This window comes from Vicia villosa, linkage group LG2 (genome assembly GCF_029867415.1).
Source record: "Vicia villosa cultivar HV-30 ecotype Madison, WI linkage group LG2, Vvil1.0, whole genome shotgun sequence".
NCBI lineage: Eukaryota > Viridiplantae > Streptophyta > Magnoliopsida > Fabales > Fabaceae > Vicia > Vicia villosa.
This window is the reverse complement of record NC_081181.1, coordinates 9,627,339-9,645,491: the sequence shown is the minus strand read 5'-3', so window position 1 is coordinate 9,645,491 and position 18,153 is coordinate 9,627,339. Positions and strand designations below refer to the sequence as shown.

At 35.2% G+C, this 18,153-nt stretch overlaps 1 protein-coding gene across 1 annotated transcript; it reads left to right on the top strand.

The window, feature by feature from the left end:
• Positions 1–4,328: 4,328 nt before the first annotated feature.
• On the top strand, positions 4,329–9,070 carry LOC131649071 (spliceosome-associated protein 130 A-like). Its single transcript, XM_058918815.1, has 4 exons — positions 4,329–7,470; positions 7,815–8,306; positions 8,494–8,649; positions 8,755–9,070. The coding sequence occupies exons 1-3, from the start codon at positions 4,453–4,455 to the stop codon at positions 8,629–8,631; spliced, it is 3,648 nt and encodes a 1,215-aa protein (XP_058774798.1). The 5' UTR covers positions 4,329–4,452; the 3' UTR covers positions 8,632–8,649; positions 8,755–9,070.
• Positions 9,071–18,153: the final 9,083 nt, after the last annotated feature.

The following is an 18,153-nucleotide window of genomic DNA, read 5'->3' as shown; positions in this document are numbered from 1 at the left end:
GTTAATTGTGAATGAGACTCACCCTTACTGTTGATATTTTCAGATTGAGGATAGCGGCTTTCGGCTCGGTGAGGATTAGCTCATGAGTCAGTTGTTTAGTATAGCGTCGGTGTCATGCTCTGATATTGTAACACTGGGGGAACGCTAGTTTAGATTTGATGATGATACTCTATGTTGTTGTTATTGGAGTAATTTTGTGAGATATTGCATAGATGATGTTATGTTTATCTGTTGATTAATGTTCCGCTGTATAGAAACATGATTTTGTTAAATGGATGGTTGCCCCTACGTGAAGCATGACAATTGATTTATGATAATCTGTTTTAAATTGAATTGTGGCACCCTTGTTTTCATGTTTTACTCTGAATTATTTTATTAATTTCCGCGGGGTTTAGAAGGGTGTTACAAACACTACAAGCCAACAAAATACTTTAGCCAAACGCATGTCTAAATTTATTTTCCCTTATATTGTAACAGAACATTGAAACTATTAATCTTTCAAGATCTTACTTGATCTTGATTCAAAAATCTTGCTAGAATCAAAGATCCTGCTCCAGGCTTCTGCTTTGCATCTACCTTTACTCATCTCTATTGATTTCTTGTCTGAGCCTTTATTCTATCCAATATTGATTGGAAACTCTCAACTTTGTTTCACAACAGCCTTTACACGGTTCTACCAAAGTCTTCAATGGAGTATATAAAACACTTTTTCTCTTTGTTGAAAGTCAATCTTTAGATACCATAGACACTAAGAGATTGTTTATCTTGATACACATAGAAAAATTTCATAAAAAACTAGCTTTCATAATGTACCTTAGATCTACCACTCACAATCAATCTTTAGAATTGTGTGCCACTATAATGGTTTCTTGGTTCAGAGTTGAAGATGGTGACGATTATATCAAGAATCTCACATAACACAGTCTAGATTTCACAAGAACAACGTTCTAGGATGTTTTTCACAAGGTTGTAATAGGGAGGGGATGTGTTTGTGAAAGGAAGAATACACATGAGTTTTTCTCAAGGTTTGCGAAAGTATAGATTTTTTATCTTACTTGTTCATGAAAAACTCACCAAACAAGTTTTTATGAATGTGTAGGAAAATTATATTACGTGTTGTTCAAAATTGTTATGGAGAAATAAACAAAAATGATGTATATAGGTGCTAGATGTTAGACATAAAAGTGAGAGAAAATGAACATTGAGCAGTCAAATCATACAATCATGATATGAATCACAAGAAAAAATTATTTGAGTAAAGGTAACAAAATCTAGATATGACAAGATTTGATTCAAATCATTATGCGATACATATGATTCAAGTCAAGTAATTCCTTGATTCGAATCATGGTTAATTCTTAAAAGTTTGTTTGGTCATGATTCGAGACAAAGAGAATCATGATTTGAGTCATGGAGTCTTCTGATTCGAGTAAGTGAAAACCTTGATTTAAATAACAAATACAAAGCCAAAGTCATGATATCCAAATGAATTTTTTTATTTAAATCAGGCATGCGTTTGGTTCAAATCAAGATAAAAAACACTATTCTAACTTGTGATTCAAGGGACAGATATGTTGATCTTTGAATAACTTGTTCATGATAAAAAATATTGAAATGGATAAAAACTAACTTATTGAATGTAAGGAGTTACACAAGGTAAATCTACAATGATTGATTAAATTACAATCAAATTAATCAAAGCAATGAATCAAATTACAACAAATCATAAATTTTACAAAAGTATCAAAACACATATGAAAAGAGAGAGGATAACATTGTTACCAACATCACAAATTCAACCTAGACCATACTCATTCAAATTTTACATCGCCTTAGCCACATTCTTCAACATGGTGAATAGATGAGTCACAACCACAACTAGCAGTCTGATTTGGACGACCAAGAAACCTTAGCAGAGATGTGAGCTCATATGGAAAAGCTACGTCATTCCAATTAGGCCTTGTAGGAAAACATTTTAACCCTATAGGAGTGGCACGATGAGGATTTCCAAGAAAATACAAGTTCCTAGATCTCTAACCTCTTTTTGATGAGATTTGGGGCGCTCCAATGCCTAAGAGCTTCATGTCGTCATCACTGGTGAAGTTTGATGGGAAGAGTTACTCCTAAGAGCATATAGCCGCCATCAAAACCTATATGGGAATCATTGGTGCGCTTGATTATTTTAAGTGCAAACTCATATCCAACATTTTCAAAGAAGCGGCCATAAGGTTGTTCATGGATCCACTCAATAACCAGCTTCTAGGATCTCTCTAGGAAGATGATCCACTTATTCTCAGCAAGAAAACACTGAAAGATTTCTACTACTAGTCTTGTTATTCCCGAGGCTCAAATGCCACATTGATTTTCTTTTCTTCATGATTTTGATTAATGAGGTATTATATTAAATTTTTCTCCTTTTGTTTATATGTAAATATAATTCTTTTGTTTAGTCCCTTTAAGGGCATCAATGGTTTGTTTCTTCTATGTGAGAAAGTTTTTATAATCTAGTTTGGTGGAGAGTGAACAAGATAACAACAGGGATTATGGTTCTTTCATAGAGATTGATATTTAACTTTGAATACCTATTTAAGTTGATACATATTTATTACCTATTAGGGTTCTATTTAATGAGTATCTATTTAGTATTTTTACATTTCAATTAAATGTAGTTTTATTTGTGATATATATTCAATAATATTTTAAAAGACTATAAATGAAAGAGATGAGTTTCTTATTAGGGTTTTAAGCTTAGAAGAAAATAAAAATGAATTATATATATATATATATATATATATATATATATATATATATATATATATATATATATATATATATATATATATATATATATATATATATATATATATATATATATATATATATATATATATATATATATTGAACTCATTTAAATAGTCAACTGAAAGTTGTTAGACTGGAGATGACTTTTGTCTCTTAAGTTTATAAAGCAACAAAACCGTTTTTAAAATGAAAATTATTAATTTATTAGTCTCTAAGAATTTTTTCATTGAAATTACCAATTATTAAATGATAATGAGAATAAAAATTATTTTGAATTAAAAAGTATTTATAACTCATTTATTATCGTCGGATATTACAACAAATCTACGCAATTATTTTGTTTTTACCAAATCATCATGCAATTTTTACTTTTCGATTCTAATTGATTTGGATTTTTCTTGACACAATTATCACCAATGAACAATATAATTGTTTAGTTAAAACTCTTCTTCTCTACTAGTGTTGAAGTGAATCCTTTCATTATATGTTGTTGAACTATTTGGAGAACTCAGAATAATATTATATTTTAAAGTGATTCTTAAAATGATTGGATTAGACTTAATTCCATCTCTTCTGGCTTGGTTGACATATTTAACTTCTTCAATATCGACTTTAATAATATCAAACATCTCTGTTATGTCTCTTGGAAGCCTCCTCCTTCAAATATTTGTAAGTTGAATGTTGGTGGTGGTTCATTTGACAACCCATAAACTTCTTACCATGGTGAAATCACTCCTAAATCTAAAGGTGATGGGCTCATTAGGTACCTTGTCTATTGTGGTCGCAATCACACTACACGTATGAATGTTGAACTATTGACAATGATGACCAGAAATACTTGATTTTGTTTCATTATTTTAATTATAACTCAAGTCAACTTTGCTTCTCTCAAATATTGCTTCTCTAAAAGGAAGGTCATTCGTTGACCCACCCTTATACACCATATAAGTCAAATATAAAAAAATATTTATCTTATAATTAGAATCTTAGTTTCATTCACACTCTTCGTGAAGGAAACACTTATTAACCTACTAAATAAGATGTTTCTTCTATGTGTTGATTGTCGTTTTTCTGCTATGTTTGATTTAGCGTCAAATTTCACAAAATTGCAGCAAGTTTTCACATTTACACATAAACTACCTTCCGGAGCTTCTTTTATAACATTACAGTGATATCAAGATATGAATTTAGTTGCTCAAACGCCAAACCAAATAAACTATTCATGCGATGAAAGTCACCTCTCTTTTCCTCTTATTTCTTCATGCGATGAAAGTCATATTTTAAAAAAATTCAGATTTGTTTATTTTGTTTGTTTCCTTTATATTTTTACTCATAATTTTTTTTCTTAGATACTTAAAATTTGAAGAGAGATATGTTTATTTCCGTTGTTTTAGGTTTAATGTGTGATTATCCTATTTTGTGAATTTAAATGACTAATTTAATTATTATTTTTTTAAAATTAATGAAATTACTCACTCTTAAATCTCTAGAACTAAAAATACAAGCATATCAAAATAGGGTTTATAATACCCAAGTCCAACTCAATATTCCCGCTCCGCTTCACATAGTTAAGAACCATAGAAAAGAATGTTCATCTCAAACCCAAACACAAACCTCTAAACCCTAACCGTCTCACTCAAATCGGCAGCCATGTATCTCTACAATCTCACTCTCCAACGCCCCACCGGCATCATCTGTGCCATCAACGGCAACTTCTCCGGCGGCAAGGGCCAAGAAATCGTCGTCGCCAGAGGCAAAGTCCTCGATCTCCTCCGCCCCGACGACAACGGCCGAATCCAAACCGTTCTCTCCGTCGAAGTCTTCGGCGCCATTAGGTCGTTGGCTCAGTTCCGTCTCACCGGTGCTCAGAAGGATTTCATCGTTGTCGGTTCGGATTCCGGTAGAATCGTTATCTTGGATTACAACAAGGAGAAGAATGTCTTTGATAAGATTCATCAAGAAACGTTTGGGAAGTCCGGTTGCCGGAGGATTGTTCCAGGTCAGTATATCGCTGTAGATCCCAAAGGTAGAGCTGTTATGATTGGTGCTTGTGAGAAGCAGAAGCTTGTTTATGTGTTGAATAGAGATACTGCGGCTAGGTTAACGATTTCTTCGCCTTTAGAAGCGCATAAATCGCATACTCTTGTTTTTTCGATTTGTGGTGTTGATTGTGGATTTGAGAATCCTATTTTCGCTGCTATTGAGTTGGATTACTCCGAGGCTGATCAGGATTCTACTGGTATGGCTGCTTCGGAAGCGCAGAAGAGTTTGACGTTTTATGAGCTTGATTTGGGTCTTAACCATGTTTCTAGAAAGTGGTCTGATCAGGTTGATAATGGTGCTAATTTGCTTGTTACTGTTCCTGGTGGTGCTGATGGTCCGAGTGGGGTTCTTGTTTGTGCTGAGAATTTTGTTATTTATAAGAATCAGGGGCATCCGGATGTTAGGGCTGTGATTCCTCGGCGGGCTGATTTACCTTCTGAGCGTAACGTTCTCATTGTCTCTGCTGCTATGCATAAACTGAAGAACATGTTCTTTTTCCTTTTGCAGACTGAGTATGGGGATATCTTTAAGGTAACATTGGAACATGAGGGAGACCGTATCTCTGAATTGAAGATTAAGTATTTTGATACTATTCCGGTTACTTCTTCTATGTGTGTGCTCAAGTCGGGGTTCTTGTTTGCGGCCTCCGAGTTTGGAAATCATGCTCTGTATCAGTTTAAGGCTATAGGGGATGATGATGATGATGTGGAGGCTTCGTCTGCTACGTTGATGGAAACTGAAGAGGGTTTTCAGCCTGTGTATTTCCAGCCCAGGAGACTTAAAAATCTTGTTAGAATTGACCAGGTTGAGAGTTTGATGTCTATTATGGATATGAAAGTCAGTAATCTGTTTGAAGAGGAGACTCCTCAGATTTTTACTCTTTGTGGGCGCGGACCACGATCTTCTCTAAGGATCTTGAGAACAGGCTTGGCTGTCAGTGAGATGGCAGTTTCTACGCTGCCTGGTACACCTAGTGCTGTTTGGACTGTGAAGAAGAATGTTATTGATGAGTTTGATGCTTATATTGTTGTGTCGTTCCTCAATGCCACACTTGTGCTTTCCATTGGTGAGACAGTCGAAGAAGTCAGTGACAGTGGGTTTTTGGACACTACCCCCTCCCTTTCCGTTTCTTTGATAGGTGACGATTCTCTCATGCAGGTCCATCCAAATGGTATTAGGCATATTAGGGAGGATGGTCGTATTAATGAATGGAGAACTCCTGGGAAGAGGACAATTGACAAAGTTGGGTCGAATAGACTTCAGGTGGTTATTGCTCTGAATGGAGGGGAGCTTATATATTTTGAAGTGGATGTAACTGGTCAGTTGATGGAGGTCGAGAAGCAGGAAATGTCTGGCGATGTTGCTTGTTTAGACATTGCTCCAGTGCCTGAAGGCAGGAAAAGATCCCGTTTTCTTGCAGTTGGCTCATATGACAAGACAATCCGAATCTTATCACTGGATCCTGATGATTGTTTGCAGACTCTAAGTATACAGAGTCTTTCTTCAGCTCCAGAATCTCTTCTTTTTCTTGAAGTTCAAGCATCTATTGGTGGTGAGGATGGTGCAGATCATCCTGCTAGCCTTTTCCTGAATGCTGGTTTGCAGAATGGTGTCTTGTCTAGAACTGTGGTGGATATGGTCACAGGTCTGCTTTCTGATACCCGCTCCCGATTCTTAGGGTTGAGAGCCCCAAAACTGTTTCCGATTATCGTAAGAGGCAAGCGTGCTATGCTCTGCCTTTCAAGTCGCCCTTGGCTTGGTTATATTCACCAAGGACACTTTCTCTTAACACCCCTTTCATACGAAACCCTTGAGTTTGCTGCCTCATTTTCATCTGACCAATGTGTGGAAGGCGTGGTTGCTGTTGCTGGTGAGGCATTGAGAATTTTTACCATTGAAAGATTAGGAGAAACATTTAATGAGACAGTTATTCCACTTAGATACACACCCAGAAAATTTGTGTTGCAACCCAAACGGAAACTGTTGGTGGTGATTGAGAGTGATCAAGGAGCATTTACTGCAGAACAGCGTGAAGCTGCAAGGAAAGAATGTTTTGAGGCTGCTCAAGCTGGGGAAAATGGGACAGGAGGTGCAGACCAACTGGAGAATGGTGGGGAGGATGAGGATAAAGATGACCCCCTCTCTGACGAGCATTATGGTTATCCAAGAGCTGAATCAGATAAGTGGGCATCCTGCATCAGAGTTCTTGATCCAAGAACTGGAAATACCACCTGCCTTTTGGAACTTCAGGATAATGAGGCTGCATTCAGTGTATGCACAGTAAATTTCCATGATAAAGAATATGGAACCCTTTTAGCTGTTGGCACAGCAAAGGGACTGCAGTTTACACCCAAAAGGAGTTTAGCTGCAGGATTTATTCATATATATAGGTTTCTAGAGGATGGGAGGTCTCTTGAACTACTTCACAAAACTCAAGTTGAAGGCGTTCCTCTTGCGCTAAGTCAGTTTCAGGGAAGGTTACTTGCAGGAATAGGACCTGTTCTCAGGCTGTATGATTTGGGGAAGAGAAGATTATTAAGAAAGTGTGAGAATAAACTATTCCCCAACACAATTGTCTCTATTCAAACCTACCGTGATCGAATTTATGTTGGTGACATCCAAGAGGTATGTTTCTATTCAATGTTTGTCTCTATTTGTTAAATATCTGGATATTTGAGTTAGGCATTATAACAAACAACGATTTTCCATTATGATTTCTGGTATTTTCTGTTAAAATCTGACATTACATTAGCTTCCGACATTACCTTGTCTTTGGACGTTTTGTTAATATTTGAATTTCACTAAACTGGTTTATATTAGTGCTCCAAGAGGGACTGTTTGTTCTATATTTGAAAACTTAGCACAGATAAAACTTTATTAGTATGTGTATTCACAGACTCAATTTACTGCCACTCTCTGATTTCTGTTTCACTTATAACATTTAATTGTGTTTTGTGCATTCTCTCCAGTCTTTTCACTACTGCAAGTATAGACGGGATGAAAACCAACTTTACATATTCGCTGATGATTGTGTTCCGAGATGGCTTACAGCATCATACCACATAGATTTTGACACCATGGCTGGTGCAGACAAGTTTGGAAATATCTATTTCGTGCGGTTGCCACAGGACGTATCTGATGAGATAGAAGAAGATCCTACTGGCGGGAGGATCAAGTGGGAGCAGGGGAAGCTGAACGGAGCTCCCAATAAGGTGGAAGAAATTGTACAATTTCATGTTGGCGATGTGATCACATGCCTGCAAAAGGCCTCTCTAATACCAGGTGGTGGAGAGTGTATTTTATATGGAACTGTTATGGGAAGTATTGGGGCATTACATGCTTTTACTTCACGAGATGATGTTGATTTCTTTTCTCATTTGGAGATGCATATGAGGCAAGATAACCCACCTTTGTGCGGAAGAGACCACATGGCGTATAGATCTGCCTATTTTCCTGTTAAGGTATACCTAATCTATATTACGCAGTAGATTCTCTCTGTTATTATTACTATGTACTGTTTGCCATCCATGTTTTCATCATGCTTCTGGTGAAAATCTTGACTTGTCCAAATGTTTAATTTTGTTCACTTAGTGTATTTTAACCATAGTATGAATTGCTTGACAAACTGATTTCTATGTGTTTGTGTAGGATGTTATTGATGGGGACCTATGTGAGCAATACCCAACATTGCCAATGGATTTGCAGCGAAAAATTGCTGATGAATTGGACAGGACCCCAGGAGAAATACTGAAGAAACTCGAGGAAGTACGGAATAAGATTATTTAAGAAATGATGATTAGAGAGGTATGATCCTCATTTCTGTTGAGTTACTCTCTATTGTACTATTATGATTTATAGGGTCGTAATTCGTAAGCGATACTTATAAAAGTGATTCTGTATTTTGTGCAGGTGTAGACGGAATCGGCGGAATCATGTTATTCAAGTAGGTTCTTTGCCCAATGTTAGAGTCACTAACAAAGTGAAGAAAGCATGTGTTTTTCATTCATACGGGAAGGTGGAAGCTGTGATTTACTTGTCATATTATGACTTTGTACTCTGCATTTATAGTGTGTCTTGTCGAAGTGAAAACACATTAGCCGCAGTAGGCAATTTCTGTTGTAATTAGTGATAATTAACTGTTAATTTCATGCTTTGTGGATGTGATAAGCAAGCCATATCTCTCAATCTAACCTCTCAGTGAGATTTTAGATTTTTTCAACAGTTATTCATACTTGCACGCAATATTTACTAAAGCAATTAAATAATAAGTTGAAAACTTCAACCAGTCGCTTTAAGTCATTTATCACCAACGTCTTGAATGAACTAGGTGTGTAGAAATTTTCTTCATTTTATCCGTCAGTCAGTGAAGTCGACTGGAGATTGGTTTTTGATTTTGATTGATTGGGATAGTGTTTGAATTGATCGTGATGTATATATACGGAAAATGATAACCAGTGTCTTTGGGGGCACTCTAAGGGATTAAAATGGTTTTTTTTATTTTAAAAAAAATATGTATATTTAATGCATTGAAAATTGAAATATTGAGTTTTATAAAAAAAAATATTTCTTTAGCAAGACCGAATTATATTATTATTAATTTTAAAAATCTAACCCTAAATCAAATTTGATAGACTAGTTTTCGGGTCTGTTTGGTAAGACTAAAAAAAGAGCTTTTAGCTTTTTAGTTTATATTAATGCAGAAAAATTTGTTTGGTAATGCTATTTTAGCTCTTAACTTGTAGTTTTTTTATTAGCTTCTAACTTTTTTATCAAAAGTTATTTGAGATAGCTTTTGAGCCTGTAGTTTTTAGCTTATAACTTTTTTTTTTCTCATTTATACCCTTATTATTTTAATAAAATTTTATTATCCTTATTAATTAAAATGATCATTTATGTCATTTTGTATCTATCAGCTAATGAAACAGCTAATTTAGTAAACACACATGTTAGCTTATCAGTCACCAGTTATAAGCTACCAGCCAGCATCTACAAGCTAGTTTTACAAAACAGAGCTTTCATTATTTAAAGTGAGAAACATCTTAGCTTTTAAATTGTTTTACACAATTTGTATTTTCTTAACTTAATTTAAATTGTGAAAGAAATTTTAAATATTACATGATTCATTTTATACAAATTTAATACTAAAATATTATTGTATGATATCTTAAATATTTATATACAATAAATGTATTGATTGAATTGTTTTTTTATTTAAAATTTAAAAGTTATATTTAGTACATGATCCGAATATCTAACCTAATCCAATTCAATCTATTGATATTTAGATTGGTTTGGTTTGAGTTTAGTCTTAGAAATACAATCAAAGACTATTGATTGATTTGTGTGGTCGAATTCGAACAAAATCAATTTACGATCTCTCTTAAACTCAATAAATAGTTTGTTTAAATAGATAAATAATTTGTACCTAAAAACAAATAAAATAAAATAAACTCAAACTATTATATACAACACCCCCTTAAATCGAGAAAGAAATGAGTATTAATCATTCCAAAGTTACAAATAAGTTAGTTGAACAATTGTTACCAAGCATAAAAATATGTTAGTTGAACAATTTAATTGATAAACTTTTTGTTAAGCAACTGATAACAAAAAGGAATATGATAATTCTGATGGGAAATTCTCATTGCACCTATATACTTATATATTCACAGATCTGCGGTGAAAAGCTCAATATACCCCTATCTTCGGATATGTATATCCAAAAACACATTTTTTTTAAAAAGGGTGACTTAGCATATGCACATCCGAAGTACCCTATTTTTAAAAAATGTGTCTTCGGATATACATATCCGAAATATTTTGGGGTTTTTCACAAAACGCAACACAGTCACCCCCCACTCTTAGCATTCTCTTCAAACACAAAATTTTCACTTCAAGCCCATTTGTACCAAGTTCCATTCAAAGCATTTCTACTCTACAACTTCCATTCAAGCATTCAAAAAGGCTCAAAGCTCCATTCAAGTTCTATTCAAAGCTTCAAAAATCTGTAAGTTTCCACAACTTTCCACTCTATGCTCAATGTTATTAGGGTTGTTAGAAATTATGATAATGTTGTAGGTTGAAGTTATTGTAGATCAATGGTAGTGTTTAGATGAAAAAATTGGATTTTGGATGAGTTAGGGTAAGAAATGGAAGTCTGTCGAAAATGGTTGTTCGCAGGTAATTTCGGAAGTACATATCCGAAATCACCTCTGACCAATTTTGGATATGCACTTCTAAAATATGCTCTGAGTTGTTTTTTTTCCTTTCAAATTTGTTTCATACTCTTACCAGTGACATTTTTTCAGGAAAATGACTAACAACCAGCATCGACCGATCGACTTAGAAAGGGGAGGCATACACAGACAGCCTCAACTCAGCGTGAGAGAGCCGCACAAAAAGGAGTGACTCGGGGACGGGGTGGAGTCCGAGTCCAAATGAATGAGGCACCTGGAGGATCCTCATCTGCACCGAGGAGTCGGGTGTCTCGGGCGTCTTCCTCTCGTGAGATTAGTCGGGAGGAGGAGGAGGATGTGGTACTTGAGGAGGAGGTACCTGAGGTTCACCTTGAGCACGACGAGAATGCTCAGGACGATGCTCAGGACGCACAGGAGGTCGGGTACCCGGGAGGGCCTTCAGACACGTGTGTCTTGATATACTATCATGACCATGCCGCTTGACATATTTGGGACATCGAGGTTGTTTTTTTGGCACATTTTAATTTAATGGGTTTACTTATAAATAGTTGAATTTAAACGGTTTATCTAGGATCCAACAACTAACATTCTTATTTTTTTTTGTTTTGACAGGAACGGTTGTCCATAAAATCCGTGAATTATTTGCGGAAAATATTTGATCTATTTAAACCATAGGCTAAGTGTTTTAAAGATGTTATTGCTGGATCTAGACTTGGCGGGTTATGCTGTGCCGAATATGTTTTCATAAGCCACGACATGCAGGGGGCATTTTCCGAAAGGTGGCATAAGGAGACGTCATCTTTCCACTTTCCTGTCGGGGAGTTGACGATCCCACTGCTACGATGCTCCAATTGTAACAATTTAATTTTGTTATTTTTAAAAAATGAAGGACTTAGAGCACATTTCAGATATGCATAACCGAAACTGGTTCATGGTATTTTCGGATATGCATATCTGAAATATTTAAAAATGTGAAAAGGGTGCCTTCGGATATGCATATCTGAAATATTTGAAAGTGTGAAAAGGGTTCGGATATGCATATCCGAAGGGAATTTTGGAGATTTCAGGGGTGTTTTTCACCCTATATGGGTGCGATGAGAAATTCCCAATTCTGATTGATGGTGGTAATACCCATTACTTTATCCAAGAAAGGTTAGTTAAGTCACTTGGGCTTAAGTCCAACCCACTTCATCTCTTAGGATCATGGTTGGTAATGGTAAAGAGATAGAATGCCATCATATTTTCCCCAAGTCAAGATACATATCCAATCCCACACTTACATAATTGATGTACACGCGTTATTTATTAGCAGTGCAAATATTGTGCTAGGAGTATATTGGATGAAATCGTTGAGACCTATTATGATTGATTACAATTTACCATGAAGTTTATACAAAAGTGGAAGATGATTGAATTGAAAGGAGAATCAACCTGTCATCACTCCCATGGTTATACTCAACACTCGTTGGATTCAGGCAACAAAACCACGTATTAAGGAGCTAGTGCAGTGGCAAGGTCCCCAAGTTGATGATATATCTTGGGAGGATTGTGAGACTCTTAAGATGACTTACCACCTTGAAGGGTAGGTGTTTCCTAGTGAGCTAGGGAGTGATAGCATGTGGGCCAAGAGGAGATGGTCGAAGAAGTCCACAACAATGCCAAAGGAAAGCCCAAAATAAAGATCATTAAGCCAAAATATCTAGAAGATTATGTCACTCAAGGTGCAACAAATTCAATTATAAAAAAAATGAGTTGGCAGCTTATGATTGGCTTCACAAATCTTTCAAAGATCTTTCTCTATATTCGTCCTTTTCAATATATTTAGTCATAATTATTGTGTTATGCAATGCTCATAAATAGAATGTATAAGGAATGAATGAGAATAAGCAAGTTTTTATCTCAATCTTTCTCTTTCTCTGTTATTCTAAGGAGGCTCATAGTCTTCAAATTTTAGGCTCACTTTTCCCTTCCTAATAGCGAGACATATGGTTGACACGCCAACGGGTGTTTCGCAAGTGTGAATCACATGCCGAGAATTTAGTCCCGGCTTGCTCAATTTTTTGAGATGAAGACATTGACGACGTAGTTGTTGACATTAAATATGTGTTTTATAGTACACAAACAATGGTAAAGAGCAATTTCAAATTTTCTTTATCATTGTTCGTATGCTAAAAATCACATATTGTAGGGAGAGCCATCAGAAAATTTAAAGACTGTTATTTTTGTGATCAATAAGATTTAGTAAAAAATTGTATAAGTATCACTAGAAAAAAAAAACCATAACTAACCACAACTAAAATTTATGGGAAAACAGTATCTTTAACTTTAGGAGCTCGTGATACCATATAAAAAATGTTTCATAAATATATTAAGAAAATAAAATCCAACAAATACTTTATTTACAAAGATCTTTCTCTATATTCGTCCTTTTCAATATATTTAGTCACAATTATTTTGTTATGTAATGCTTATAAATAGAATGTATAAGGAATGAATGAGAATAAGCAAGTTTTTATCCTAATCTTTCACTACGCCAAATGTTACATTCAGCAGCGCAGCTACGACAGCGCTTTGAGAGAAAGCGCTGCTATAGCTTTCACTAAAGACAAAAATATAAAACAAGGGGAATAAAGCGCTGGTATATGGGGGACCTACGAAAGCGCTTTTAAAAAGCGCTGGTATAGGCTGGGCTACGAAAGCGCTTTATAGAAGCGCTGGTATAGGATGGGATACAAAAGCGCTTCCAAAAGCGCTGTTATAGTCGTAGTTATTTTAAAATTAAAATTAATTAAACTAATTAAAAAAACACGTTTTGCCCCATTCTCTCTTCTTCTCCTCGCGTCTGAAGCCCTAATCCCCTTCATCCACAGTTCTCCGACCGTCTCTCTGCCACAGCCTTCATCTTCAATTGCAGCTACGGCCGTCACTTCATCACTACCTTCATCCACAGTTCTCCGACCGTCCCTCCGATCGGCCTCTCTCACTGAACATCAACAAAGCTTTCTCTCTCGGTCAAAAGAAAACAAGCTCTGTATCACAACAATAGAACTTTCGGCTTCTCTCTGCTCTTATCTTTCTAATCGCTACCTCTCTATCTCTTACCCCCAAAAGTTCAAGAAAAACTTCAACGATATCATTCGATTTTTAGAAAGCCCCAATACGAACCCTAAAAGCTCCCACAATACGAACCCTAAAAGCTTCAAATGTGAATTAGACGGTACATATCAACGCAAATAACATGGGGGCTTGAGCAAGAGGTGTATCAGGGTATTAGAAAAATCAAAAGAGAAATGAGAAGACTTACAAACAGAGTAAGTCCGATGATCGCAGGTTCGGCGAAGGGGCGTGGTGAGTTTGATTTTTTCTTCCTCTATGTTTTGATTCCCTCTCCTTCTTTGATTTCCCATGTTTTTGTTGTAACACCTGTAGGCATGGACTCGTCAGTTTGCAGCTGCTGCTTCAGCGTGCAGTATTGAGTTGGAGTTGTGGATTGTTGCGTTGTTTCTGTCGAATGCGTATTATGGTGCGTTGCTGAAGCGTTTCCCTTCTTGTTGCTGTTGTGATTTTTGTTGCAGATTCGGTTTATGGAAATTGATGCTGGGAGGGACTGATTTTGGTAAGGTTTTGTGTTGGATTTTTCAGGTTGTGTGTATGTATTTTGCTATGTTTGAGCAAGGTTTTATGATTTCTTCTCTTGGTGAATGGTAAGGCTGAAGAGGGAGTTTGGAGGGTTGAAGGTTTCTGCACTTTGGTTTGTATTTACTTTACTTTTCAATTTCAACTACAACTAGGCCATTTCAAATCTATTTCACTACAAGAAAAAAGTGTTTTGCGATTTCTTAGGCTTTACATTAATGTTTCTTAGGCTTTACATTAACATTGACACACTTATGGATTTCAAACCTTACAGATTTCTCCACATTTTGTCCTCATGTTGGGAGACATCCATGTGACACAAGAAGAAATGTTAGCGAGGATCAGTCTCTTAATACTGCTGTTGATTTTCACTGGCAAGTGCTTATACTTCAAGTATCAGTATGCAAGGGGTTTATTATTTTATGGAAGATAGCTTATAACTTACTCATTATTTTTTGTGTGTATAAAGTTAGCCAAAATTTGATTGTTTTTGTTTGTTTCAGATAGATAGTGATGAGGATAGTTGGTGGAAGAATGATGTGACAGAGACAAATGAGGACCTTGCAGCTAGGGGGCTGAAGTTCATGAACTGGTATGTGTAATATCCCTTACAACAAAAAAAACTCCTAGATTTGTTTAATAATCTGCATTTGAGAAGCACTTAAGTTGGATTTTAATATATGATCAAGTTAATGAAATGTATTATCACCCGGTTTGGTAGAAGATTTCAACCAACACAATTGACGTAAAATTAACAGCCAAGGTTCCTTTACTTCCTTTTGTCAAGGTTCCCGCAATCTAAAACTATTAGCCAATATACATTAGAACTCTTTCCAAGTAGGAAGAAAAGATCAACTTATCTTTACTGAAATTTATTTCAAATTTTACATTATACCAAGTTTACTAGATATAGTAGAATGTGTGTTAACGTAAAAGAGACGCTCTTGTTGTTGTCACTGAGTTCTGTTGTGACTTTTGATGTTTGAAGATGATAATATTTGTTTTGTTTCTTCATCTAATATATCAGCAAGCTATCATTTATTCATTCTGAATAATACTTTAATGTATCATACTATGATAAAATCTAGATATTTAGTTTTTGTATTGATCAGACATGCAGTTCCTATCATTTGTAAATGATTCATGTATATGTTTAAAAAAATATATTTTATTTCTTTTTGACTTCTCATCACTTTGGTTTTAACTTTATCTCAGGTTGTGGTTTGTAATTTTGTTACCTCTACCTCCAACCTAGCAATTTGTGATTTGTTTCTCATTATGTGAAGCATAAATTATTGTTTCTAATGTAGTAGCGCTCAGTTTTATTCAATGCTTTAGATTCTTTAAATTTGGATCAAGTTCCTGCAACTGTTAGTATAAAACATAATGACTAATCTCACTTAGTGCCTTAGTATAAGCCATTCGTAGTGGTAGCTATTTTTCAGTTTATAGATTGAAGCAAATGATTGACTGATTAAATTTTTGAACTTGGAGAATAGTTCTTTCTAATCATTTTTGATGGTCTAATTGAGGATTATACAATTTCTATTTTGTAGTTATGGAAGCTGCAGAACAATTTGCAAATATTGGATTGGGTACAAATTTGATTTTATATCTCACCCAAGCACTTAATGAGCCAGTAACTGAAGCTGCTAAAAATAGGAACACTTGGCTCGGTTATCTGACCTATTTGGTTCATTTTAAATCTTTCCACCAGGAGAAGAGAATAAAGGTACAAATCGATGAGCATTTTCTACTCAGTGTGGAGAACTTTATTTCTCTGTAATAAAAATATGCTCAATTAGTCTTGTAATACATAAATATTCTATCTTGTTTGAGTTTCATGGATAATTTTTATATATTGTTAGGAGAAAAGTTGTATATATTGTTAGGAGAAAAGTTTTTATCTTGTTAGGAGACTAGATCTTTATCAGTTAACTTTGGGAATACATTTATTTTCTTTCAAGTTTATGTATATAGTAATATTTGAAAATTTTCCTTCGAGTTTATTTATATAATATTGAAAATTTCCCCTTGTTTATGCAGGGAGGCTGAAGGATCTTATACTCCGACTAAGCTTCGTAGGAATGCATCAGCCTATGCAAATATTAGCAGCCTTGATTTACTTGTTTTGTTACCATCTGCCGAGGTGTTAACTCGGCGGTAAGAGTTTGACATTATAAGTGTAGTCTCGAGACAAAGTTCAAATCCGCTCGGGGTAGATTGTAAAATTGTCATTAGTGCCATTTGAATTAATAGTAATTTCTCCCTTCCCCGTTTTTTTAAATTTTAAAATGATAATTTCTAATGTGGCATCACAATTTGATAGTTTATAGAATAAGTTTAACGCATATGTTAGATTTCTAATGTTTTTGAATGAGATTTAATACAAAAGCGCTGCCAAAGATTAATAAAAAAGCAAAAAAAAAAAAAAAAAAAAGCAACATACTAAAGCGCTTTTGTAAAAGCGCTCTTATAGGGTGGGCTTTAAGAGCGCTTTTCCAGGAAAAGCGCTCTTAAAGCCCACCCTATAAGAGCGCTTTTCCAAAAGCGCTTTAGTATGTTGCGTTTTTTTTTATTTTTTACTCTCACAGGGGGGCCTATCACAGCGCTTTTCTGGAAAAAGCGCACTTAAAGGGGGGCCTACCAGAGCGCTTTTTCCAGAAAAGCGCTCTTAAAGGGGGGCTTATAAGAGCGCTTTTTTGGAAAAAGCGCTCTTATAGGGGGGCCTACCAGAGCGCTTTCAGAAGCGCTTTTGTTAGCTACGCCAGCGCCAGCTTTCACAGCGCTTTTAAGCGCTTTTAAAGGCTATAAAAAGCGCTTTCGTAGGTCTTTTATGGCGTAGTGTTTCTCTATTTATTCTAAGGAGGCTCTTAGTCCTCACATTCTAGGCTCACTTTTCTCTTCCTAATGTCTAGTGGTAATGATTTTCACCTCCTTGCTCAATTTTTTGAGATGAAGACAATGATGAATTAGTTGTTGACAATGATTGAGAATAAACAAGTTTTTATCTCAATCTTTCTCTATTTATTCTAAGGAGGCTCTTAGTCCTCAAATTCTAGGCTCACTTTTCCCTTCCTAATGTCTAGTGATAATGATTTTCACCTCCTTGCTCAATTTTTTGAGACGAAGACAATGATGAATTAGTTGTTGACATAAATATTTTGAGATGAAAAACATTGATGACGTAGTTGTTGACATTAAATGTGATTTATAGTACACGAACAATAATAAATAACAATTTCAAATTTTCTTTATTATTGTTCATGTATTATAAATCACATATTGTATGGAGAGTCATCAAAAAATTGAGATTGTTATTTGTGTGATTAATAAGATTTAATAAAAAATTGTACTTTATCGCTAGAGTAAAATCCACAACTAACCCCAACTAGAACTTATGCGAAAACAATATCTTAAATTTTAAGAGCTCGTGATACCATATAAAAAAATGTTTCATAAATATATTAAAAAA